This window comes from Salvelinus fontinalis, chromosome 41 (genome assembly GCF_029448725.1).
Source record: "Salvelinus fontinalis isolate EN_2023a chromosome 41, ASM2944872v1, whole genome shotgun sequence".
NCBI classification, from domain to species: Eukaryota; Metazoa; Chordata; class Actinopteri; order Salmoniformes; family Salmonidae; genus Salvelinus; species Salvelinus fontinalis.
In genome coordinates this window covers 8357042-8383966 of record NC_074705.1, presented here as the reverse complement: position 1 = coordinate 8383966, position 26925 = coordinate 8357042, and the positions used below count along the sequence as shown (strand labels likewise).

Here is a 26925-nt window from a genome sequence, read left to right as displayed (position 1 = left end):
CCTGTCATTTTGAATTATTCTCGCCTCACTTGGTCTCACCTCACTCCTCTCCTGTCATTTTGTATTGGTCTCACCTCACTCCTCTCCTGTCATTTTGTATTGGTCTCACCTCACTCCTCTCCTGTCATTTTGTATTGGTCTCACCTCACTCCTCTCCTGTCATTTTCTATTGGTCTCACCTCACTTGGTCTCACCTCAGTCCTCTCCTGTCATTTTCTATTGGTCTCACCTCACTTGGTCTCACCTCACTCCTCTCCTGTCATTTTTAATTGGTCTCACTTCACTTGGTCTCACCTCACTCCTCTCCTGTCATTTTGTATTGGTCTCACCTCACTTGGTCTCACCTCACTCCTCTCCTGTCATTTTGTATTGGTCTCACCTCACTTGGTCTCATCTTACTCCTCTCCTGACATTTTGAATTGGTCTCACCTCACTCCACTCCTGTCATTTTGTATTGGTCTCACCTCACTTGGACTCACCTCACTTGGTCTCACCTCACTCCTCTCCTGTCATTTTGTATTGGTCTCACCTCACTTGGTCTCACCTCACCTCACTCCTCTCCTGTCATTTTGTATTGGTCTGACCTCACTCCTCTCCTGTCAATTTGAATTGGTCTCACCTCACTCCTCTCCTGTCATTTTGTATTGGTCTCACCTCACTTGGTCTCACCTCACTTGGTCTCACCTCACTCCTCTCCTGTCATTTTGTATTGGTCTCACCTCACTTGGTCTCACCTCACTCCTCTCCTGTCAATTTGTATTGGTCTCACCTCACTTTGTCTCACCTCACTCCTCTCCTGTCATTTTTAATTGGTCTCACCTCACTCCTCTCCTGTCATTTTGTATTGGTCTCACCTCACTTGGTCTCATCTCCCTCCTTTCCTGTCATTTTGAATTGGTCTCACCTCACTTGGTCTCACCTCACTCCTCTCCTGTCATTTTGTATTGGTCTCACCTCACTTGGTCTCACCTCACTCCTCTCCTGTCATTTTTAATTGGTCTCACCTCACTCCTTTCCTGTCATTTTGTATTGGTCTCACCTCACTTGGTCTCACCTCCCTCCTTTCCTGTCATTTTGTATTGGTCTCAACTCACTTGGTCTCACCTCACTCCTCTCCTGTCATTTTGTATTGGTCTCACCTCACTTGGTCTCATCTTACTCCTCTCCTGTCATTTTGAATTGGTCTCACCTCACTCCACTCCTGTCATTTTGTATTGGTCTCACCTCACTTGGTCTCACCTCATTCCTCTCCTGTCATTTTGTATTGGTCTCACCTCACTTGGACTCACCTCACTTGGTCTCACCTCACTCCTCTCCTGTCATTTTGTATTGGTCTCACCTCACTTGGTCTCACCTCACCTCACTCCTCTCCTGTCATTTTGTATTGGTCTCACCTCACTCCTCTCCTGTCATTTTGTATTGATCTCACCTCACTCCTCTCCTGTCATTTTGAATTGGTCTCACCTCACTTGGTCTCACCTCACTTGGTCTCACCTCACTCCTCTCCTGTCATTTTCTATTGGTCTCACCTCACTTGGTCTCATCTCACTCCTCTCCTGTCATTTTGAATTAGTCTCGCCTCACTTGGTCTCACCTCACTCCTCTCCTGTCATTTTGTATAGGTCTCACCTCACTTGGTCTCACCTCCCTCCTCTCCTTTCATTTTCTATTGGTCTCACCTCACTTGGTCTCACCTCACTCCTCTCCTGTCATTTTCTATTGGTCTCACCTCACTTGGTCTCATCTCACTCCTCTCCTGTCATTTTGAATTAGTCTCGCCTCACTTGGTCTCACCTCACTCCTCTCCTGTCATTTTGTATAGGTCTCACCTCACTTGGTCTCACCTCCCTCCTCTCCTTTCATTTTCTATTGGTCTCACCTCACTTGGTCTCACCTCACTCCTCTCCTGTCATTTTGTATTGGTCTCACCTCACTTGGTCTCATCTCACTCCTCTCCTGTCATTTTTAATTGGTCTCACCTCATTCCTCTCCTGTCATTTTGCATTGGTCTCACCTCACTTGGTCTCACCTCACTCCTCTCCTGTCATTTTGTATTGGTCTCACCTCACTTGGTCTCACCTCACTCCTCTCCTGTCATTTTGTATTGGTCTCACCTCACTTGGTCTCACCTCACTCCTCTCCTGTCATTTTGTATTGGTCTCACTTCCCCTGGTCTCATCTCACTACTTTCCTGTCATTTTGTATTGGTCTCACCTCACTCCACTCCTGTCATTTTGTATTGGTCTCACCTCACTTGGTCTCACCTCACTCCTCTCCTGTCATTATGTATTGGTCTCACCTCACTTGGTCTCACCTCATTCCTCTCCTGTCATTTTGTATTGGTCTCACCTCACTTGGACTCACCTAACTTGGTCTCACCTCACTCCTCTCCTGTCATTTTGTATTGGTTTCACCTCACTTGGTCTCACCTCACCTCACTCCTCTCCTGTCATTTTGAATTGGTCTCACCTCACTCCTCTCCTGTCATTTTGTATTGGTCTCACCTCACTCCTCTCCTGTCATTTTGAATTGGTCTCACCTCACACCTCTCCTGTCATTTTGTATTGGTCTCACCTCACTCCTCTCCTGTCATTTTGTATTGGTCTCACCTCACTTGTTCTCACCTCACTTGGTCTCACCTCACTCCTCTCCTGTCATTTTCTATTGGTCTCACCTCACTTGGTCTCACCTCACTCCTCTCCTGTCATTTTCTATTGGTCTCACCTCACTTGGTCTCACCTCACTCCTCTCCTGTCATTTTGTATTGGTCTCACCTCACTTGGTCTCACCTCACTCCTCTCCTGTCATTTTCTATTTGTCTCACCTCACTTGGTCTCACCTCACTCCTCTCCTGTCATTTTGTATTGGTCTCACCTCACTTGGTCTCACCTCACTCCTCTCCTGTCATTTTCTATTGGTCTCACCTCACTTGGTCTCACCTCACTCCTCTCCTGTCATTTTGTATTGGTCTCACCTCACTTGGTCTCACCTCACTCCTCTCCTGTCATTTTGTATTGGTCTCACCTCACTCCTCTCCTGTCATTTTGTATTGGTCTCACCTCACTTGGTCTCACCTCACTCCTCTCCTGTCATTTTGTATTGGTCTCACCTCACTTGGTCTCACCTCACTCCTCTCCTGTCATTTTGTATTGGTCTCACCTCACTCCTCTCCTGTCATTTTGTATTGGTCTCACCTCACTTGGTCTCACCTCACTCCTCTCCTGTCATTTTGTATTGGTCTCACCTCACTTGGTCTCACCTCACTCCTCTCATGTCATTGTGATACAGGTCAATGCGCTAAACAAGCGCATGTCAGCCATAGAGAGTCTCCTGAACCGGCTGGAGTCCAAGATGACTCTACCCCCCGACGATGAGGTAAGAAAGAGTTAAAAACCTTACTACTGCTCTCCTAACTGAGCTCCTAAAAGAGCTTCTCACTGCTCTCCTAACATAGCTTCCTACTGCTCTCCTAACAGAGCTCCTAACAGAGCTTCCTACTGTTCTCCTTACAGAGCTTCCTCTTGCTCTCCTAACAGAGCTCCTAACAGAGCTTCTTACCGCTCTCCTAACAGAGCTCCTAAAAGAGCTTCCTACTGTTCTCCTAACAGAGCTTCCTACTGCTCGCCTAACAGAGCTCCTAACAGAGCTTCCTACAGCTCTCCTAACAGAGCTTCCTACAGCTCTCCTAACAGAGCTTCCTACAGCTCTCCTAACAGAGCTTCCTACTGATCTCCTAACAGAGCTCCTAACAGAGCTTCCTACTGATCTCCCAACAGAGCTTCCTACTGCTCTCCTAACAGAGCTTCCTACTGCTCTCCTAACAGAGCTTCCTACTGCTCTCCTAACAGAGCTTCCTACTGCTCTCATAACAGAGCTTCCTACTGCTCTCCTAACAGAGCTTCCTACAGATCTCCTAACAGAGCTGCCTACTGCTCTCCTAACAGAGCTTCCTACTGCTCTCATAACAGAGCTTCCTACTGCTCTCCTAACAGAGCTTCCTACAGATCTCCTAACAGAGCTGCCTACTGATCTCCTAACAGAGCTTCCTACTGATCTCCTAACAGAGCTTCCTACTGCTCTCCTAACAGAGCTTCCTACTGCTCACCTAACAGAGCTTCCTACTGCTCACCTAACAGAGCGTCCTACTGCTCTCCTAACAGAGCTTCCTACTGATCTACTAAAATAGCTTCCTACTGCTCTCTTAACAGAGCTTCCTACTGCTCTCCTAACAGAGCTTCCTACTGTTCTCCTAACAGAGCTCCCAACAGAGCTTCCTACTGAACTCCTAACAGAGCTCCTAACAGAGCTTCCTACAGCTCTCCTAACAGAACTTCCTACAGCTCTCCTAACAGAGCTTCCTACTGATCTCCTAACAGAGCTTCCTACAGCTCTCCTAACAGAGCTTCCTACTGCTCTCCTAACAGAGCTCCTAACAGAGCTTCCTACTGATCTCCTAACAGAGCTTCCTACTGCTCTCCTAACAGAGCGTCCTACTGCTCTCCTAACAGAGCTTCCTACTGATCTACTAAAATAGCTTCCTACTGCTCTCCTAACAGAGCTTCCTACTGCTCTCCTAACAGAGCTTCCTACTGTTCTCCTAACAGAGCTCCCAACAGAGCTTCCTACTGAACTCCTAACAGAGCTCCTAACAGAGCTTCCTACAGCTCTCCTAACAGAGCTTCCTACAGCTCTCCTAACAGAGCTTCCTACAGCTCTCCTAACAGAGCTTCCTACTGATCTCCTAACAGAGCTTCCTACTGATCTCCTAACAGAGCTTCCTACAGCTCTCCTAACAGAGCTTCCTACTGATCTCCTAACAGAGCTTCCTACTGCTCTCCTAACAGAGCGTCCTACTGCTCTCCTAACAGAGCTTCCTACTGATCTACTAAAATAGCTTCCTACTGCTCTCTTAACAGAGCTTCCTACTGCTCTCCTAACAGAGCTTCCTACTGTTCTCCTAACAGAGCTCCCAACAGAGCTTCCTACTGAACTCCTAACAGAGCTCCTAACAGAGCTTCCTACAGCTCTCCTAACAGAGCTTCCTACAGCTCTCCTAACAGAGCTTCCTACTGATCTCCTAACAGAGCTTCCTACAGCTCTCCTAACAGAGCTTCCTACTGATCTCCTAACAGAGCTTCCTACTGCTCTCCTACTGATCTCCTAACAGAGCTTCCTACTGATCTCCTAACAGAGCTTCCTACTGATCTCCTAACAGAGCTTCCTACTGATCTCCTAACAGAGCTTCCTACAGCTCTCCTAACAGAGCTTTATCTTTCTTGGAATAATCATATTAGAGAGAATCACAGGGGTTCATCAAAGGGTAACTTGTTAGCCAACTCTGGCCTTAACCTGTTGTAGCCCACCTTGAGTTGGGCTCATTTTCATTACAACTCCTCCTTGTTGAATTCCTCCATAAGACATAAGCCATTCAACTCCTAAACATTCAAGTCTTAAACTGACAGGAATCTAGATGGAACTGACCCCAACCCTGTTTCTGTCCACCTGGAATAAAGTCAGGAAACGGCACAGAACAGAGTTCACTGGAGATGCACTGTTGAGGCTCCAGGTTCCACTAGTAAGTCAATCCTGTTTCTATCCACAGGCGACGTCCCCGACCGCTGCACAGATAGAGGAGGAGAAGCTGAGGAGGAAGCTCAGCGAGCTGGCGGGGAACATCAGTGTTCCCTCCTCCGATGAGGAAGCAGGAGGGGGGAAGAAGACCCCTTTATTAAAGAGGGCCGCTGTGAAGAGTAACCTCCCAGTCCTCCCCCTGGAGCCCCTCAGCTCCTCCAGCGATGAGGGGCCCACTGAGGCTCAGCAGGTGAGTTTTGGGGGTCCTGTTACCCTGTTACATCTCAGACACACACCAAAAAGCTGTAGCGGAGGTGATAGGATCCAACCAATGATGTGTATAAACCCTGGATTGCGGATGCTATGTAATGGCCAATGAGAGGCTTTGAAGCCACCTGCCGCCATATTGGTACTCTCCCATAGGAGAACTACATAGGAGACCTCTTCCATAGGAGACCTCTTCCATAGGAGAACTACATATGAGAGCTCTTCCATAGGAGAACTACATAGGAGACCTCTTCCATAGGAGAACTACATAGGAGAACTCTTCCATAGGAGAACTACATAGGAGACCTCTTCCATAGGAGAACTACATAGGAGACCTCTTCCATAGGAGAACTACATAGGAGAACTCTTCCATAGGAGAACTACATAGGATAACTCTTCCATAGGAATTAATGGCATTCTACAGTATTTCAATAAAATGTTTCAAGGACAAAAGAACATGTATTTATGTATTTCTTTGTTGTAGTGGGGACAGTATCATTAGTACAACAACAACAAATATTTTAAGGAATATATTTTGTATTTTTATGTTCAGTTCACATAATATATATGTGTTTTTGTTTTTGTTGTATTTTTTACCCCTTTTTCTTCCCAATTGGTGGTTAGTCTGGTCCCATCGTTGCAACTCCCCTACGTGTCTAATTGGTAGTTAGTCTGGTCCCATCGTTGCAACTCCCCTACGTGTCTAATTGGTAGTTAGTCTTGTCCCATCGTTTCAACTCCCCTACGTGTCTAATTGGTAGTTAGTCTGGTCCCATCGTTGCAACTCCCCTACGTGTCTAATTGGTAGTTAGTCTGGTCACATCGTTGCAACCCCCCTACGTGTCTAATTGGTAGTTAGTCTGGTCACATTGTTGCAACTCCCCTACGTGTCTAATTGGTAGTTAGTCTGTTCCCATTGTTGCAACTCCCCTACGTGTCTAATTGGTAGTTAGTCTGGTCCCATCGTTGCAACTCCCCTACGGATTTGAGAGAGGCGAAGGTGGAGAGACATGCGTCCTCCGAAACACGACCCTGCCAAGCCGCACTGCTTCTTGACACACTGATCGCTTAACCCGGAAGCCAGCCGCACCAATGTGTCAGAGGACACACCGTACACCTGGCGACACGAGTCAGCATGCATGCGCCCGGCCCGCCACAAGGAGTCACTAGAATGCAATGGGACAATGACATCCCGGTCGGCCAAACCCTCCCCTAACCCGGACGACGCTGAGCCAATTGTGCGCCGCCTCATGGGTCTCCCGGTCACGGCCGGCTGCGACACAGCCTGGGATTGATCCCGGGTCTGTAGTGACGCCTCCAGCATTGTGATGCAGTTCCTTAGACAGCTGCGCCACTCGGGAGGCCCCACATAATGTCATTTAAACGTATGCATGAAAGTGTCTGTAATAGAATATACTTGTCAAAACCCAATGTAGACATTAATAAATGCAGGGGGAGTACCAAAATGGCTGTACGGTGGCTTCAAAACAACACCCCCTGTTAGTCATCTAGGGTTTACATCATTGGATCCAACCAGGGACCTCTCGCAAGCAGAGTTAACATCTTAAAACAATCCTTAACACTCTTTCTAGCACTAACACTCACACTTGTCTTTTCTCACTCGCACTTTGCTGATAGCTGCTTTACTGAGGAAAAGTTGGACTTACTATGACTGTGATATGTGGTTGCACCAACTGTCAGTCCCTCTGGATAAGAGTCTCTGCTAAATGACCGCAATGTCAATGTAAATGTCTTCACCATTAGACCAAGACAAAATCCTTGTGGTCTCAGGGTGACATTTGGGCTAGCAAGTCTCAGGCAGGGCTACCTGATCGCGAAGGTGGGATTCCAAATCACCTTCTCTACATGTAGGAGACGTAGGTCATTTCCCACCGGCTAATTTCTGTTCCCTTACATGGCTTTCAGAGATCCACCGCGGCGGCCCTCTGTGACATCACCAAAGAGTTTCTAAGAACCATTAATGCCGCTGAAAGCGCAATGAACGAGTACTTCCCCTCAATAACGTCTAATGACAGCCCCATGATAATTGACGTGGCTGACGTAAGGAAAGCAGCTGAGTCTTACAGAGAACTTGAGGAAAATGTAAGCTTAAAAATCACACTCCTCTTTTCCTCCCAAGCAATCATAATCCAATCAAAATAGCTGTGTGAAGTGTAGGTCTGGAGCTAAGCCTGCCTTTTGTTTAAAGCATGCGGAGAGACGTCTTGTGTTGTCTTAAAGCAGAGATTCGCTTTGTATTCCAAGCCGTCTAGTCTGGAAACTGTTAGCATGCTAATGGTGTTTGGTTAGCAGCTCATCTGTAAGGGTGCATTTGTGGTGGTTGTTCTGTGCCCTGTTCCAGGTGTACATGACCTCAGGGAAGTCTTTTGACCTGGAGAAGAAGCTGAAGCATCTGGAGCAGAGTGCCAAGAACCGCTTCGGAGGGGCCACAGACTCGGAGCTCTCTGACCTGGAGGACGTGGTGGCCCTGACTGCACATCGGGTCCAGAGCACTGAAAGTGAGGTAGGTGACGAGGCTCTACTGCGGGTTCTACTGAGCAGGCTTTCTACTCAACAGGGATGTGCTGTACGGACTTAAAAGCACACCGCCAACTGTAGCTTTCCAAGAAACATTGTAGCCTACAGGGATGCATGAAGAAAGAATAATAAAACACTGGCGCTCATTTAGTTGATGTATCTATTATTTACAGATAACTTGGTTTTCTTCAGAGGGGGTATAATTTGTACTGTGTCTTTTCATTCCTTCTCTCTTAGGTGTCTGATTTGGAGAACAAGCTTGCTGCTCTAAGTGCCTCAGGGAAGAAAAAGGTGATTATGTTGTGCACGTCACTAATTCTCTTCAGCCCCTCTTGGGCTCGCTTCGATGCTTATTGTTGTCGCATGCTGTTGTCTCAAACAACTCTTCTATCTGACAGATATCAGGTTCGCAGAACAGGAAAAGGTTTAACCAAGACTTCCCCACAAGTAAGGCCCAAAGCATATTGTGATGCCCCTAATATGTCGTCTTTCAGTCCTGACCAACTGTTCTCATGACCTTCTCCTCTTGTTTCCACCATCAGAACCCAGCAACGGCTCAGGATCCCAAAGGAAATACAATCACATGTAAAGGACTGTATGACGAATAAGCCCGATGATACTGAATGTATTATCTTAGTGACTGAAATATACCTTAAACCGTATCTGTCACTGATCCACTGTGTATCTGATGTCACTCTCATATCCACATTGTTACAATATGTTAATGGTATATCCACACCCACAATGCACAGCAGTTATGTGCTGTAAAAGCAGGCTATACCATAGCTATGTTCAATGCAAGAACAACCCTGGTTTACTGCCTGAGAATCAGACGCATTCTGAAGGATCCTCTCAGTCTCAATGTATCTGATGTCTAAACTCATGAGAGGATCCGATGTGATTGGTTAAAAGGGCAATTTGTGGGAAAAAAATATCAGAATTGGGCTTCCTGCTGCAAAACAGTCTAAGTTTCCTGATTTAAAAAATGAATCTGTGCCATATAGGCCAAAAGTGACTATATATATATATATATATATATATATATTGTATCATTTGAAAAGCTGCAGTGTATTATGCTGTCACTGGGCTTCTGCATCTAATAAATTGTATCACATCAACTGTTGAGTGTTTGAGTGTTTCTATTCTGAGAGGATCTTAACATACACTACAGGTAGGAAGGCCCGCTCTGCCCAACCCATATTGGTATAGTGATTGCAGGCAGATTGCAGGCAGATTGCTGCCACCTAGTGACACAGCGTTTTCACATTCATATTATTTAACATTATTGCTTAGCCAATCATGGTAGTTTTGAGATCCTGTTAGCGTAGCATTCTCGACCGTGGATGAGGTACCAGAGTACCAAGTCTAGGTCCAAGAGGCTTCTAAACAGCTTCTACCCCCAAGCCATAAGACTCCTGAACAGCTAATCAAATGGCTACCCAGACTATTTGCATTGCAACCCCCCCACGCTGCTGCTACTCTCTGGTATTATCTATGCATAGTCACCTTAATAACTCTACCTACATGTACATATTACCTCAATTAGCTCGACACCGGTGCCCCCGCACATTGATGACTCTGTACCGGTACCCCCTGCATATAAAGCCCCACTAGTGTTATTTACTGCTGCTCTTTAATTATTTGTTATTATTATCTCTTACCTTTTTTATAGGTATTTTCTTTAAACCTGCATTGTTGGTTAAAGGCTTGTAAGTAAGCATTTCACTGTAAGGTCTACAACTGTTGTATTCGGTGCATGTGACAAATACATTTGATTTGATTTGAATGACACCAAATAACATAAATTCAACTGCAATAACATGAATTACACAAAAAAAACAATAATTCAGGGCAAATCTGTTATCTTATCTTTCTCCACTAGAGGGAGTGATTTCCCCGCAGTAGCTATGGATTGGCACTGAGCTCTCCGGCATAAACAGAAGGCGTTCAGCTAGTTTACTGACTAGACATGAGGTCAGAGTTAACGTTACAGATTAAAATTGTCTGATATTATAATTTAGGCTTGAATCGGAAATGCACCGAAACAAAGTAATAAGATAAACACGCTGCTATTCAGATAATTGCCATTACAGACCTATGCCACAATTTCGACATGGCAAGTGAGATTTATTTGGTTGAACTCAGTGCTGACCTACCTTCTAAAATAGTAGTAGGATAATAGCCTATCTGTTTGCATCGAGACTATTGGAGACGTCTAAAGACCATGTCAACTGACAGGCCTGCTTCTTGCATTCCAGGGTTATTCCATTCGGGTCATTAGGCTACAGAATATTTGTTAAGGCATCAAACCTTTCTCAAGCTATACGATACATTCTGAACGAAAACACCACAAAGGAACTGATTTGACAATTGTATGACCAGTAAAATTCGACTGTTTTGAGTACACCCATCCCGTCCATACTGTGTCCACTATCTATCTACAGCAGGCTCGAGGCTCTGCCCCGGAACGTGTATTCATCCCGCTGTGGTCATCATCCGGGATTGCGCTGCAATAAAACTTTCCTCCATCGGCTTTGACATCTCGTCGACTCCCGCGTCCTACTAAAGCAAATAACGAGGACATTATTCAATCGCTATTAGGTCTACCTACAGAACGATTCTTTATCAGGCTCGCGTGTGTTCTTGTTTTAGTGTTCCATACCGAAACCTAGGATTAGCTAGATGACAATTCGTTTTCCAAGGCACCCAAAGCGGTAGCCTGATGCTATGAGGGTGTTTTGACACATCAAAGTGACGCGTGTGATATTAGTTGTTTATCAGCAACAGGAATCAAGGATATTCGTGATGCAGTTTGTTACGTTTGAAGGCGGTTACGTTGAAACAATGTATCAGAATGGCATCACGTCTCGTGCCTGGGAAGCGAATTGATGATGGATTGTTGTTACATTGTAGCTACCCGATTGAAAATAGTTTACTTGTTTTCGCGTGTTATTGGTGAGCTATTTTTCCATTACGTGGAGATGGTGATGATATTTTTCCAGCGTGCCCTTCATCGTCATCATTCGGCTCCTCTGTTCCCTTTTTGAATTTCTTCGGGGCTGACACGTATGCTACAGTTAGGACTTTATCACAGAATACACAAACATGGGAACTCAGATTACTGGCAGTGGAAGAAAAAGAATCCCCAACAGGGAGAGACTGACCGCGGAGGACGATGCCCTCAGTCAAATTGCTCGAGAGGTAAGTTTTGGGATATGTTTTTTCTTCTTATTTTGGGAGGCAGTGCTCGTCATACTGCGCCAAACCTATTCCACGGAGTGCCTTCAATTTAAGCCTATGTTATACGTATATATTATGCCAACATAAAGACACGAGCATGTCTATCATACATAGCCTAGACCAGACGTTCCCAACCTGGGGCAGTAGGACCCCTGGGGGTACTTGGCCTATCCACAGGGGGTACTTAAGAAGACTCGTGAGACTATAAGCTTACTGGTAAAATGCACATGAGGGGGTACTTCAGGGGTACTCCGGACAGAACAACATTTAGTTGGTGGAATAGTAACCGAAAAAGGTTGGGAACCACTTAGCTTAGGCTACACCAGGACTATTCAACATGCATCAGTTGCTGCAGCCCACACCCTTCTCAACTGACGAACACAGCGTGGTAATTATTATTCACTGGGTGTAATGGACGTGTATCGTACTGCCTCTCCGATGCTGTGTGCAAGGCATTCCCTGGACTAACAGACAAAGACGCATTATTTGTAGAAGGAAACACGGACATTGTTTGCTTGGCCTACATAAACTGGCATGTGGATGGACAGTAGATCAAAGCGACAAAATGAATGGGGGAATTGTTGAGGGGTAAATTGCTTGATAAAGACAATTGGGGATGACCTTTGTGGCAAGGACACGTTTGTTTTCTCCTTGCAAGTTGAAATGGGTACCAACTGTCATGTCAGATTTCCTAGCTATTGATCCATGTCCTATTCATCTATCACCTATCACCTATCATCTATTCATATATCATCTATCATATATCATCTATCACCCATCATCTATCCATATATCATCTGTCACCTATCATATATCACCTATCATCTATCACCTATCATATATCACCTATCATCTATCATCTATCCATATATCATATATCACCTATCACCTATCATATATCATCTATCCATATATCATCTATCACCTATCACATATCATCTATTCATCATCACCTATTCATCTATCTGTCTATCATCTATCCATGACGCTTATTAAAGAAGCAGGAGAGAGAGAGAGAGAGCGAGCGAGAGAGAGAAAAAGATAGATGTAGGTCATACTGCAATGAGGGGTGCATCTCAGTACTGAGGGGAGTCTGAACTGGCTTTCTCCCCTTGTCTCCTCTCTTTACAACAATTTGAGGTCACATGATAGGTGAAAACAAATCAGTGCAGACCAATGACAGGAGATAAAGTAAACCACATCATATAATATCCAAATTTAGCAGATGCTTTTAAACACTTTTCATGTGGCAATCCCAGCAGGAATCAAACCCACAACCCTGGCATTGCAAGCACCATGCTCTACTTACTGAGCCACAGAGACCACATGTGATGTGAGATGATGTTTTTGGGGTGGAGGAAACACAATCAGAAGTTGATGGGGATACAGTCATAGGGAGATCAACAGACAGTTTGTCATCATACTATATTGAAATCTGGCGCCAGGTAGCCTAGTAGTTAGAACGTTGGGGTTACTGGATCAAATCCCTCAGCTGACAAGGTAAAAATCTGTTGTTCTCCCCCTGAATAAGGCAGTTAACCCATTGTTCCCCGGTAGGCTGTCATTGTAAATGGGAATTTGTTCTTGCCTAGTTAAATGAAGGTTAAAATAAAAAAGTCCAGGGCTCTAGTGAGACTCCGGCTAGTATTTGTAAGGACAGGCTTCGGACCAACTATAGACTGAAGTCTGTTGACCAGTGACCACAAAATATTGACTTGCTGCGCCCGGTGCCCATTGCAAATGGCCTCCAAAATGTCACTAGAGTCCAGCTCTTCCATTTTCATCTGGTTGATTTTATCAACATGTAACCCCGGTCCTTGATGATATTAAAACAACTCACCAGTGTAATGGTGTGCTGTAGGTTTTCTGACCAGCCACGTCTGTAAACTGACGTAAAAGCCTCACTATGTGGACCATCATATTCCCCCTGAAAGGTTCTACACCTCGCTCTCTCTCTCTTCTAAATAAAGAAGTATACAGGTAATAAGTCAATGTGCAATAAGAATCATATGTGTCTGTACAGAAACACAAAGGTTCTATCAGTCAGAACCACTAGTCAGATCCTTGAACACATAAACGTCCCTAATTGTCATGGGTGTGGTGGGAGCTAAGCAACCAGGAAGGGAGTGTTTTGTTTAGTGCTGAAATCAGAGGAGGGCTTGGTCACCATATGAGTGACAACATGATGTGAAGGCCCTTCAGAAGACACTCCCACCCGCATGCTAATGAGAATATGATCTGAAATGGGATGTTGACATACTGGAATATAATAACACACTGTGTGCCTCGTCCTCAGAACAGTGTTGACAAAGCTATACAGCTGTTCTTGAGCAGAATATGGGGTTGTTTTGAACACACACACACACACACACACACACACACACACACACACACACACACACACACACACACACACACACACACACACACACACACACACACACACACACACACACACACACACACACACACATACAGGAATGTTCTAATGCAACTACTGCAATATAAATCTGCTTACTCCAGTCCTGTCTCTCTCCCATCTCTACACACTATAATCTATGGCACTGACAAGACGCCATAATACTCCAATCTGTTGCTCAGTGGAAATGGTTCTCAATGAGACGCCAAGTGTCTCTCAAACCAAACCAAGTGCAGTGAGGCCTGAAGCCCCCAGTCATGTGATAACAAACCGTTGAGAGCTGCAGATGACAGACAGACATCATTAGCAGGTACCTGCTAGTCGTATCATTAGTGTCAGGGTGTTGTTTGACAGTGATATTCAGCAGGTACCTGCTAGTCATATCATTAGTGCCAGGGTGTTGTTTGACAGTAATATTCAGCAGGTACCTGCTAGTCATATCATTACTACCAGGGTGTTGTTTGACAGTAATATTCAGCAGGTACCTGCTAGTCATATCATTACTACCAGGGTGTTGTTTGACAGTAATATTCAGCAGGTACCTGCTAGTCATATCATTAGTGCCAGGGTGTTGTTTGACAGTAATATTCAGCAGGTACCTGCTAGTCATATCATTAGTGCCAGGGTGTTGTTTGACAGTAATATTCAGCAGGTACCTGCTAGTCGTATCATTAGTGCCAGGGTGTTGTTTGACAGTGATATTCAGCAGGTACCTGCTAGTCATATCATTAGTACCAGGGTGTTTGACAGTAATATTCAGCAGGTACCTGCTAGTCGTATCATTAGTGCCAGGGTGTTGTTTGACAGTGATATTCAGCAGGTACCTGCTAGTCATATCATTAGTGCCAGGGTGTTGTTTGACAGTGATATTCAGCAGGTACCTGCTAGTCATATCATTAGTACCAGGGTGTTTGACAGTAATATTCAGCAGGTACCTGCTAGTCATATCATTAGTGCCAGGGTGTTTGACAGTAATATTCAGCAGGTACCTGCTAGTCATATCATTAGTACCAGGGTGTTTGACAGTAATATTCAGCAGGTACCTGCTAGTCATATCATTAGTGCCAGGGTGTTTGACAGTAATATTCAGCAGGTACCTGCTAGTCATATCATTAGTACCAGGGTGTTTGACAGTAATATTCAGCAGGTACCTGCTAGTCATATCATTAGTGCCAGGGTGTTGTTTGACAGTAATATTCAGCAGGTACCTGCTAGTCGTATCATTAGTGCCAGAGTGTTGTTTGACAGTGATATTCAGCAGGTACCTGCTAGTCATGTCATTAGTGCCAGGGTGTTGTTTGACAGTAATATTCAGCAGGTACCTGCTAGTCATATCATTAGTACCAGGGTGTTTGACAGTAATATTCAGCAGGTACCTGCTAGTCATATCATTAGTGCCAGGGTGTTTGACAGTAATATTCAGCAGGTACCTGCTAGTCATATCATTAGTACCAGGGTGTTTGACAGTAATATTCAGCAGGTACCTGCTAGTCATATCATTAGTACCAGGGTGTTTGACAGTAATATTCAGCAGGTACCTGCTAGTCATATCATTAGTACCAGGGTGTTGTTTGACAGTGATATTCAGCAGGTACCTGCTAGTCGTATCATTAGTGCCAGGGTGTTGTTTGACAGTAATATTCAGCAGGTACCTGCTAGTCATATCATTACTACCAGGGTGTTGTTTGACAGTGATATTCAGCAGGTACCTGCTAGTCATATCATTACTACCAGGGTGTTGTTTGACAGTAATATTCAGCAGGTACCTGCTAGTCATATCATTACTACCAGGGTGTTGTTTGACAGTAATATTCAGCAGGTACCTGCTAGTCATATCATTAGTGCCAGGGTGTTTGACAGTAATATTCAGCAGGTACCTGCTAGTCATATCATTAGTACCAGGGTGTTTGACAGTAATATTCAGCAGGTACCTGCTAGTCATATCATTAGTGCCAGGGTGTTTGACAGTAATATTCAGCAGGTACCTGCTAGTCATATCATTAGTACCAGGGTGTTTGACAGTAATATTCAGCAGGTACCTGCTAGTCATATCATTAGTGCCAGGGTGTTGTTTGACAGTAATATTCAGCAGGTACCTGCTAGTCGTATCATTAGTGCCAGAGTGTTGTTTGACAGTGATATTCAGCAGGTACCTGCTAGTCATGTCATTAGTGCCAGGGTGTTGTTTGACAGTAATATTCAGCAGGTACCTGCTAGTCATATCATTAGTACCAGGGTGTTTGACAGTAATATTCAGCAGGTACCTGCTAGTCATATCATTAGTGCCAGGGTGTTTGACAGTAATATTCAGCAGGTACCTGCTAGTCATATCATTAGTACCAGGGTGTTTGACAGTAATATTCAGCAGGTACCTGCTAGTCATATCATTAGTACCAGGGTGTTTGACAGTAATATTCAGCAGGTACCTGCTAGTCATATCATTAGTACCAGGGTGTTGTTTGACAGTGATATTCAGCAGGTACCTGCTAGTCGTATCATTAGTGCCAGGGTGTTGTTTGACAGTAATATTCAGCAGGTACCTGCTAGTCATATCATTACTACCAGGGTGTTGTTTGACAGTGATATTCAGCAGGTACCTGCTAGTCATATCATTACTACCAGGGTGTTGTTTGACAGTGATATTCAGCAGGTACCTGCTAGTCATATCATTACTACCAGGGTGTTGTTTGACAGTGATATTCAGCAGGTACCTGCTAGTCATATCATTACTACCAGGGTGTTGTTTGACAGTAATATTCAGCAGGTACCTGCTAGTCATATCATTACTACCAGGGTGTTGTTTGACAGTAATATTCAGCAGGTACCTGCTAGTCGTATCATTAGTGCCAGGGTGTTGTTTGACAGTGATATTCAGCAGGTACCTGCTAGTCATATCATTAGTGCCAGGGTGTTTGACAGTAATATTCAGCAGGTACCTGCTAGTCATATCATTACTACCAGGGTGTTGTTTGACAGTGATATTCAGCAGGTACCTGCTAGTCATATCATTAGTGCCAGGGTGTTGTTTGACAGTAATATTCAGCAGGTACCTGCTAGTCATATCATTACTACCAGGGTGTTGTTTGACAGTAATATTCAGCAGGTACCTGCTAGTCATATCATTACTACCAGGGTGTTGTTTGACAGTAATATTCAGCAGGTACCTGCTAGTCATATCATTAGTGCCAGGGTGTTGTTTGACAGTAATATTCAGCAGGTACCTGCTAGTCATATCATTAGTGCCAGGGTGTTGTTTGACAGTAATATTCAGCAGGTACCTGCTAGTCGTATCATTAGTGCCAGGGTGTTGTTTGACAGTGATATTCAGCAGGTACCTGCTAGTCATATCATTAGTACCAGGGTGTTTGACAGTAATATTCAGCAGGTACCTGCTAGTCGTATCATTAGTGCCAGGGTGTTGTTTGACAGTGATATTCAGCAGGTACCTGCTAGTCATATCATTAGTGCCAGGGTGTTGTTTGACAGTGATATTCAGCAGGTACCTGCTAGTCATATCATTAGTACCAGGGTGTTTGACAGTAATATTCAGCAGGTACCTGCTAGTCATATCATTAGTGCCAGGGTGTTTGACAGTAATATTCAGCAGGTACCTGCTAGTCATATCATTAGTACCAGGGTGTTTGACAGTAATATTCAGCAGGTACCTGCTAGTCATATCATTAGTGCCAGGGTGTTTGACAGTAATATTCAGCAGGTACCTGCTAGTCATATCATTAGTACCAGGGTGTTTGACAGTAATATTCAGCAGGTACCTGCTAGTCATATCATTAGTGCCAGGGTGTTGTTTGACAGTAATATTCAGCAGGTACCTGCTAGTCGTATCATTAGTGCCAGAGTGTTGTTTGACAGTGATATTCAGCAGGTACCTGCTAGTCATGTCATTAGTGCCAGGGTGTTGTTTGACAGTAATATTCAGCAGGTACCTGCTAGTCATATCATTAGTACCAGGGTGTTTGACAGTAATATTCAGCAGGTACCTGCTAGTCATATCATTAGTGCCAGGGTGTTTGACAGTAATATTCAGCAGGTACCTGCTAGTCATATCATTAGTACCAGGGTGTTTGACAGTAATATTCAGCAGGTACCTGCTAGTCATATCATTAGTACCAGGGTGTTTGACAGTAATATTCAGCAGGTACCTGCTAGTCATATCATTAGTACCAGGGTGTTGTTTGACAGTGATATTCAGCAGGTACCTGCTAGTCGTATCATTAGTGCCAGGGTGTTGTTTGACAGTAATATTCAGCAGGTACCTGCTAGTCATATCATTACTACCAGGGTGTTGTTTGACAGTGATATTCAGCAGGTACCTGCTAGTCATATCATTACTACCAGGGTGTTGTTTGACAGTGATATTCAGCAGGTACCTGCTAGTCATATCATTACTACCAGGGTGTTGTTTGACAGTGATATTCAGCAGGTACCTGCTAGTCATATCATTACTACCAGGGTGTTGTTTGACAGTAATATTCAGCAGGTACCTGCTAGTCATATCATTACTACCAGGGTGTTGTTTGACAGTAATATTCAGCAGGTACCTGCTAGTCGTATCATTAGTGCCAGGGTGTTGTTTGACAGTGATATTCAGCTGTTACCTGCTAGTCATATCATTAGTGCCAGGGTGTTTGACAGTAATATTCAGCAGGTACCTGCTAGTCATGTCATTAGTGCCAGGGTGTTGTTTGACAGTAATATTCAGCAGGTACCTGCTAGTCATATCATTAGTGCCAGGGTGTTGTTTGACAGTAATATTCAGCAGGTACCTGCTAGTCATATCATTAGTGCCAGGGTGTTGTTTGACAGTAATATTCAGCAGGTACCTGCTAGTCATATCATTAGTGTCAGGGTGTTGTTTGACAGTGATATTCAGCAGGTACCTGCTAGTCATATCATTAGTGTCAGGGTGTTGTTTGACAGTGATATTCAGCAGGTACCTGCTAGTCATATCATTACTACCAGGGTGTTGTTTGACAGTGATATTCAGCAGGTACCTGCTAGTCATATCATTACTACCAGGGTGGTGTTTGACAGTAATATTCAGCAGGTACCTGCTAGTCATATCATTAGTGCCAGGGTGTTGTTTGACAGTAATATTCAGCAGGTACCTGCTAGTCATATCATTAGTGCCAGGGTGGTGTTTGACAGTAATATTCAGCAGGTACCTGCTAGTCATATCATTACTACCAGGGTGGTGTTTGACAGTAATATTCAGCAGGTACCTGCTAGTCATATCATTACTACCAGGGTGGTGTTTGACAGTAATATTCAGCAGGTACCTGCTAGTCGTATCATTAGTGCCAGGGTGTTTGACAGTAATATTCAGCAGGTACCTGCTAGTCATATCATTACTACCAGGGTGTTGTTTGACAGTGATATTCAGCAGGTACCTGCTAGTCATATCATTACTACCAGGGTGTTGTTTGACAAATACAGCCAGGCCAGATTCAGAATCCTTAGTCAATGGTTAAACATGATGTTAGGGGGTGTGTCCCTGTGGAATTAGGAGGAATTAACAGATAGACAGCTCCAGTATTAAAAGGAGGGGTGGGGGGGGGGGGCAGTACAGGGGCCCATGGTGGGCTTGGGTTGGGGGCATGTGAGGAGGAAGAGATGGGCTTTTGGCTGACTTTCATCTTCTAGCTGGTGAAGTCTGACCTACTGGGCAAGCTGACAGCTGTTCCCTTGGGTTTCACATTTATGTGTGTATTGGTGTGTGTACATGTTCATGTGTGTGTGTATCCACTTTTGTGTGTGTGTGTGTGTGTGTGTGTTTGTGTATATGTGTGCATGTGTGTGTATATGTGTGCATGCGATCTGTGCATGTGTGTGTTTGTGTGTCAAAGCACTCAGCAGCCCCTCTGCACCAGGGGATTGGAATGTGTCTATGCCAGTGACCTGCATCTCTTAAGCCTCTCAGCATCATCCACATCCTGCTTTAATCGCAGGTTGGCATTTATTGTCATGAGTCTTGTCCTGAAGGCAGAATTTAGCGATTTCCCCTTAGATAGACCAGCTGGAAAGTCAAAATTGCCTATATTGTAAAGATTCCTGAAAAAAAGAAGTGCTTTTTGGTCTTAATTTAAGGTTAGGCATTAGGGTTAGCAGTCTGGTTAAGGTTAGGGTTAGGTTTAAAATCAGATTCTATGACTTTGTGGCTGTGCCAGCTAGTACTCTGCAGAGCTGCCTCCAGAACAACATTCATGAAGAAAAACGTGAACCTGCGCTTTAATCACTGCTGGAGTAGTGGCATGGCAACAATAACCAGCTTTTACTGTATTCTGGCTAAATCATTAATCATGTCTCAAATCAAACATTATTTGACCCATTAAATCCAAAAGGGATTCCCAATGAGTTTGAGAGGATCGCCTGAAATTTCAGCCTGTTTTGGTGGGATGGAGTTTTGGCCTGCCTGGTGACATCACCGGTAAATGAATTAATAGACCAATAAGAAAGAGAGTTCCAAACCTCTCTGCCAATAACAGCTAGTTTTCAGTTTTCCTCCAGCCAGACCACTCTAAGACAGTCCGAGCAAAATTCTTGCTAAAGAAATTGCTCTTTGCTGAGAAGCTATTTTAGTTTCTTTTGACCATTTTAATTGAAAAACAATCACGGTAGTGTACTTAATTGTTTCCCAGAAATGATTTGATATTGAAATAAAAATGACTGCATTGGAACTGTTAAGTCGCTGTGTAGCGTTGGGCGAGGTGGCAGGCGATTAGTGAAGCGTGATGAACAGGCGACTAGTCTAGACTCCCAGCTACCTTTGATCTTCCATCAGCCATCATGATTCAATACATCTACGGAGTCAGAGGCCTAACCTTCCTTCCTTGAAGTGCTGTAGTCACCGTTGTGTGAAATGATCTGATAGGTGAACGTAAAGGTTTGACTGCTTAGCTTACAGCGACACAGGCATGCCAGATATCTGAAACATGATGGAGTCATTGCTACATGTTCCGGCTCTCTTAACTTGTCCTCCCTGACTGTGTTGATATTAGGGGATGTGACTATACTGCCACCCCTCACCCTCCCCTCACTTTCATCAGCATGTTGGGCATCACGGCAGAGCAATTTTTTCTGTTAAGTGTCTTTATAATATGGTCTAAAGAGCCTAACGCGCCCGCACACACACGCACACACGCACACACGCACACGCACACACACACACACACACACACACACACACACACACACACACACACACACACACACACACACACACACACACACACACACACACACACACACACACACACACACACAGCAGAAGTGCTGCTCTTCAAAGTGCATACATCTCTGCATGAGGCTCCTGCTAAGAAGATTAGCACTGTAAAATGCTGCTATGTATATATCAGGGCACTGGCCTATACGGGGATGTATCAGACAGACACCATGTGTTCTCTGGACGGACATTAGTCTCAAAACACCCCAGAAAACTCCAAGCTAAGTGCTCAACCCTCAAATAGGACTACTGCTTCAACACATCATGAGACTAGAATGTACTTTTATGGTGTTGTCACAACACACCTGAATGGGAAACTCTACACTGCCCCCAACAATAACATGAGCACAGCATGAGACTAGAATGTACTATACAGTACAGGGCATTACACTTTTACTAAACTATTTAGGTTCAAGTGATCAACCGTTTATAATGATCATATTTTCCTGCACTTATGTGTTCACGATGGGGCGAAGCCTAACTTTCATTGAGGTCAATGGCAGAACAGAGAATTTCGTCTTAACGGGAAGTTGGGATTTGCCCCTATGAGAGGAATGCACTTGATAACTTCCAAGAGACTTTATTTTCCAGTAAGTGTTGAGGTGGCCCTTCCCTCTCCTCTCATTCAGAGAGCCTGGCTATGAATAGATCCGTGGGGATGCATCATGCCTGTGAAGGTCTTGACACTGGTGAAGGAAAACATCTGGAGTTACAAAGCTGTTCTGCTTTTAAGCCTCCATGAGGTCCGCTCTGGATGGGAGCTGCTGCTGTCCAAGCCTCCATGAGGTCTGCTCTGGATGGGAGCTGCTGCTGTCCAAGCCTCCATGAGGTCTGCTCTGGATGGGAGCTGCTGCTGTCCAAGCCTCCATGAGGTCCGCTCTGGATGGGAGCTGCTGCTGTCCAAGCCTCCATGAGGTCCGCTCTGGATGGGAGCTGCTGCTGTCCAAGCCTCCATGAGGTCCGCTCTGGATGGGAGCTTCTGCTGTCCAAGCCTCCATGAGGTCCGCTCTGGATGGGAGCTGCTGCTGTCCAAGCCTCCATGAGGTCCGCTCTGGATGGGAGCTGCTGCTGTCCAAGCCTCCATGAGGTCCGCTCTGGATGGGAGCTGCTGCTGTCCAAGCCTCCATGAGGTCCGCTCTGGATGGGAGCTGCTGCTGTCCAAGCCTCCATGAGGTCCGCTCTGGATGGGAGCTGCTGCTGTCCAAGCCTCCATGAGGTCCGCTCTGGATGGGAGCTTCTGCTGTCCAAGCCTCCATGAGGTCCGCTCTGGATGGGAGCTGCTGCTGTCCAAGCCTCCATGAGGTCCGCTCTGGATGGGAGCTGCTGCTGTCCAAGCCTCCATGAGGTCCGCTCTGGATGGGAGCTGCTGCTGTCCAAGCCTCCATGAGGTCCGCTCTGGATGGGAGCTGCTGCTGTCCAAGCCTCCATGAGGTCCGCTCTGGATGGGAGCTGCTGCTGTCCAAGCCTCCATGAGGTCTGCTCTGGATGGGAGCTGCTGCTGTCCAAGCCTCCATGAAGCCGCTCTGGATGGGAGCTGCTGCTGTCCAAGCCTCCATGAGGTCCGCTCTGGATGGGAGCTGCTGCTGTCCAAGCCTCCATGAGGTCCGCTCTGGATGGGAGCTGCTGCTGTCCAAGCCTCCATGAGGTCTGCTCTGGATGGGAGCTGCTGCTGTCCAAGCCTCCATGAGGTCCGCTCTGGATGGGAGCTGCTGCTGTCCAAGCCTCCATGAGGTCTGCTCTGGATGGGAGCTGCTGCTGTCCAAGCCTCCATGAGGTCCGCTCTGGATGGGAGCTGCTGCTGTCCAAGCCTCCATGAGGTCCGCTCTGGATGGGAGCTGCTGCTGTCCAAGCCTCCATGAGGTCCGCTCTGGATGGGAGCTGCTGCTGTCCAAGCCGACAAGCTTCCAGGCCTCTAATAGTACTGACCAGTGGCTAGTTTTATCACAGCAGTCATTAAGAACTGGACTCCCGAGTGACGCAGCAGTCTAAGGCACTGCATCTCAGTGCAAGAGGCGTCACTACAGTCCCTGGTTCGAATCCAGGCTGTATCACATCCGGCTGTGATTGGGAGTCCCATAGGGCGGCGCACAATTGGCCCAGTGTCATCTGGGGTAGGCCGTCATTGTACATAAGAATTTGTTCATAACTGACTTGCCTAGTTAAATAAAGGTTAAATGAAAAAGAAACCAGGGGGAGTGTTTTGTCTCGAAGGGGATGGATGCAGCCAGTTGTAAAAATCCTGGATTATATTTCTGGTATTTCTGTCCTGTATATAGGCCTACAATGCGTGATCCAACGTTACTTTTTTTGTGACCAGAGATGTAAAGTTATGGCTTGAAGCATAGACACCATTTTCACAGGTTCATCTTCCATTACTTTTCCCCCAATGAAATTATATAAGTTCTGTTAACTTAGTCATTCACTTTATTGTCACATGTCCCTACACTTGAATTTGATTTAGTGGCAATATTTCCATAGATCCACTAAAATGACACTACGGAGGGTAGTGTATACAGCCCAGTACATCACTGGGGCCAAGCTTCCTGCCATCCAGGACCTCTATACCAGGCGGTGTCAGAGGAAGGCCCTAAAAATTGCCAAAGACTCCAGCCAACCTATAGTCATAAACTGTTCTCTCTGCTACCGCATGGCAAGCGGTACCAGAGCACCAAGTCTAGGTCCAAAAGGCTTCTTAACAGCTTCTTCCCCCAAGCCATCAGACTGCTGAACAGCAAGAAAATTGGCTCCCCGACTATTAGCATTGACTCCCACCTCCCCCTTTTTTTTTATGTTGCTGCTACTTGGTTTATTATCGATGCATAGTCACTTTACCCCTACCTACATGTACAAATTACCTCGACTAACTTGTACCCCCGCACATTGACTCGGTACCGGTACCCCCTGTATATTGCTTTCAATGAAAATGACAGATCTATAACTCACATTTCTCTGTGAATTTGGTTGTGTCACCCAAAAAGTGACATATTACAGCTTTAAGGCAGGCTAGGATGTGATTGAGTGTCTGAAATTATCTACGATGCTGACTCTGATATGGTCTACACTTGCCTAGGCAGCCCCATACCACCCTCCTCATCGTTCTCTGTTGACAGGCAGCCCCAGACCTCCACCCTCCTCATCGGTCTCTTGCCTAGGCAGCCCAACACCACCCTCCTCATCGTTCTCTGTTGACATCGGTCTCTTGACAGGCAGCCCCAGACCACCCTCCTCATCGGTCTTTGTTGACAGGCAGCCCCAGACCTCCACCCTCCTCATCGGTCTCTGTTGACAGGCAGCCCCAGACTTCCACCCTCCACATCGGTCTCTGTTGACAGGCAGCCCCAGACCTCCACCCTCCTCATCGGTCTCTGTTGACAGGCAGCCCCAGACCTCCACCCTCCTCATCGGTCTCTGTTGACAGGCAGCCCCAGACCTCCACCCTCCTCATCGGTCGCTGTTGACAGGCAGCCCCAGACCTCCACCCTCCTCATCGGTCTCTGTTGACAGGCAGCCCCAGACCTCCACCCTCCACATCGGTCTCTGTTGACAGGCAGCCCCAGACCTCCACCCTCCTCATCGGTCTTTGTTGACAGGCAGCCCCAGACCTCCACCCTCCTCATCGGTCTCTGTTGACAGGCAGCCCCAGACCTCCACCCTCCTCATCGGTCTCTGTTGACAGGCAGCCCCAGACCACCCTCCGCATTGGTCTCTGTTGACAGGCAGCCCCAGACCTCCACCCTCCTCATCGGTCTCTGTTGACAGGCAGCCCCAGACCTCCACCCTCCTCATCGGTCTTTGTTGACAGGCAGCCCCAGACCTCCACCCTCCTCATCGGTCTCTGTTGACAGGCAGCCCCAGACCTCCACCCTCCACATCGGTCTTTGTTGACAGGCAGCCCCAGACCTCCACCCTCCACATCGGTCTCTGTTGACAGGCAGCCCCAGACCTCCACCCTCCTCATCGGTCTCTGTTGACAGGCAGCCCCAGACCACCCTCCTCATCGGTCTCTGTTGACAGGAAGCCCCAGACCACCCTCCTCATCGGTCTCTGTTGACAGGCAGCCCCAGACCACCCTCCTCATCGGTCTTTGTTGACAGGCAGCCCCAGACCACCCTCCTCATCGGTCGCTGTTGACAGGCAGCCCCAGACCTCCACCCTCCACATCGGTCTTTGTTGACAGGCAGCCCCAGACCACCCTTCTCATTGGTCTCTGTTGACAGGCAGCCCCAGACCTCCACCCTTCACATCGGTCTTTGTTGACAGGCATACCGGGCAAGCTGTAAGGCAGGCTGGGCTGGGCAGGCTGCCATATGATTTCTTCACAGTGAAGGCCCATGAACCGGACTGAGTCTCACCAGGCTTACCTGCCTAATCTACCCTGACATAATCCAGTATCCTAATCTCCTGAATAGTGAATAGTGACCCGATGAGGCCACCGTACTGTACCAGTGACGCTCAATGTGAGACTATGAGTCTGAGACTCACAGCGTGGAATGCTGCTTGTTACTAATGAATAACCCATGTGTCTCAGGCTCAAGGCAGCATCCAAGCTATTTCACTTCTCTCCAACAGCCAAGCCAGATTGAATCCTTGCCTCAGTCTCTCAGTTCTCTCTCTGCAGGTTCTTGACTGCTTGAGGCAATAGGCACACAGCAGTGCAGTCACATGTGGTTGTAATTAGTTAGTAATAGCTCTTTGCTTCACATTTTAGTGAAGATAAATACCTTTAGTGGTTATTGCATTTTCCTTCGTTTCTTGAGTTTGGTTTGTTTACTGGCTTGGCTGGCATTCTTATCCAGGTTCTATTTTCTGTTTCGTTTTGGATTGTTAACGTGATGTTGTTGAATGCTTTGCACCACTAGTTCTCTAGGAGTGAGAACATCTCTAGGAGTGAGAACATCTCTAGGAGTGAGAACATCTCTAGGAGTGAGAACATCTCTAGGAGTGAGAACATCTCTAGGAGTGAGAACATCTCTAGGAGTGAGAACATCTCTAGGAGTGAGAACATCTCTAGGAGTGAGAACATCTCTAGGAGTGAGAACATCTCTAGGAGTGAGAACATCTCTTGGAGTGAGAACATTAAGATTGCTCCCAAGTGGGCTCCTGAGTGGCGCTGCGGTCTAAGGCACTGCATCTCAGTGTAAAAGGTGTCACTGCAGTCCGTGGTTCAAATCCAGGTTGCATCACATCTGGCTGTGATTGGGAGTTCCATAGGGCGGTACACAATTGGCCCGGGTAGGCCGTCATTGTAAATAAGAATTTGTTCTTAACTGACTTGCCTAATTAAATAAAGGTTAAAAAAAGATATAGTTCAGTTACATTTCATCCCCTTCAATTCATGTTAAAGGTCCAATGCAGCTATTTTTATCTCAAAATTAAATAATTTCTGGGTAACAATTAAGTACCTTCTTGTCATTGTTTTCAATCAAAATGGTCAAAAATAAACAAAAATTGCTTTTTTAAGCAAAGAGCAATTTCTCAAGCAATAACGATTATAGGACTGTCTGGGAGTGGTCTGTTAGTTAAAACTAGCTGTTATTGGCAGGGGGGGTTGGAACCCTCTTTCTTATTGGTCTATTAACTAATGTACTGCCTGAGGCAGGCCAAAATTCCATGCCACCACAACAGGCTGCGATTTCAGGCTCTTACACTC

At 45.9% G+C, this 26925-nt stretch overlaps 2 protein-coding genes across 15 annotated transcripts in view; both read left to right on the top strand.

Moving 5' to 3' along the window:
* LOC129840322 (melanophilin-like) overlaps positions 1–9386 on the top strand; it is a 42571-nt gene extending 33185 nt beyond the window's left edge. The window contains exons 9-15 of the mRNA XM_055908123.1: positions 3289–3375; positions 5603–5821; positions 7765–7941; positions 8201–8362; positions 8614–8667; positions 8775–8823; positions 8919–9386. Coding sequence (XP_055764098.1) covers positions 3289–3375; positions 5603–5821; positions 7765–7941; positions 8201–8362; positions 8614–8667; positions 8775–8823; positions 8919–8965 — 795 coding nt within the window. The 3' untranslated portion in view covers positions 8966–9386. The remainder of the gene's footprint in view (positions 1–3288; positions 3376–5602; positions 5822–7764; positions 7942–8200; positions 8363–8613; positions 8668–8774; positions 8824–8918) is intronic.
* A 965-nt stretch (positions 9387–10351) lies between these two features.
* The window catches only part of LOC129840233 (leucine-rich repeat flightless-interacting protein 2-like), a 48552-nt gene continuing 31978 nt past the window's right edge, over positions 10352–26925 (top strand). For 4 of the 14 annotated variants that reach the window (XM_055907937.1, XM_055907929.1, XM_055907934.1 and 1 more), the window contains exon 1: positions 10355–11577. In XM_055907937.1, coding sequence (XP_055763912.1) covers positions 11482–11577 — 96 coding nt within the window. In that variant the 5' untranslated portion in view covers positions 10355–11481. Of the gene's footprint in view, positions 11578–26925 lie in introns of all 14 variants that reach the window. The other 10 variants (XM_055907931.1, XM_055907928.1, XM_055907933.1 and 7 more) reach the window with 6 other exon arrangements.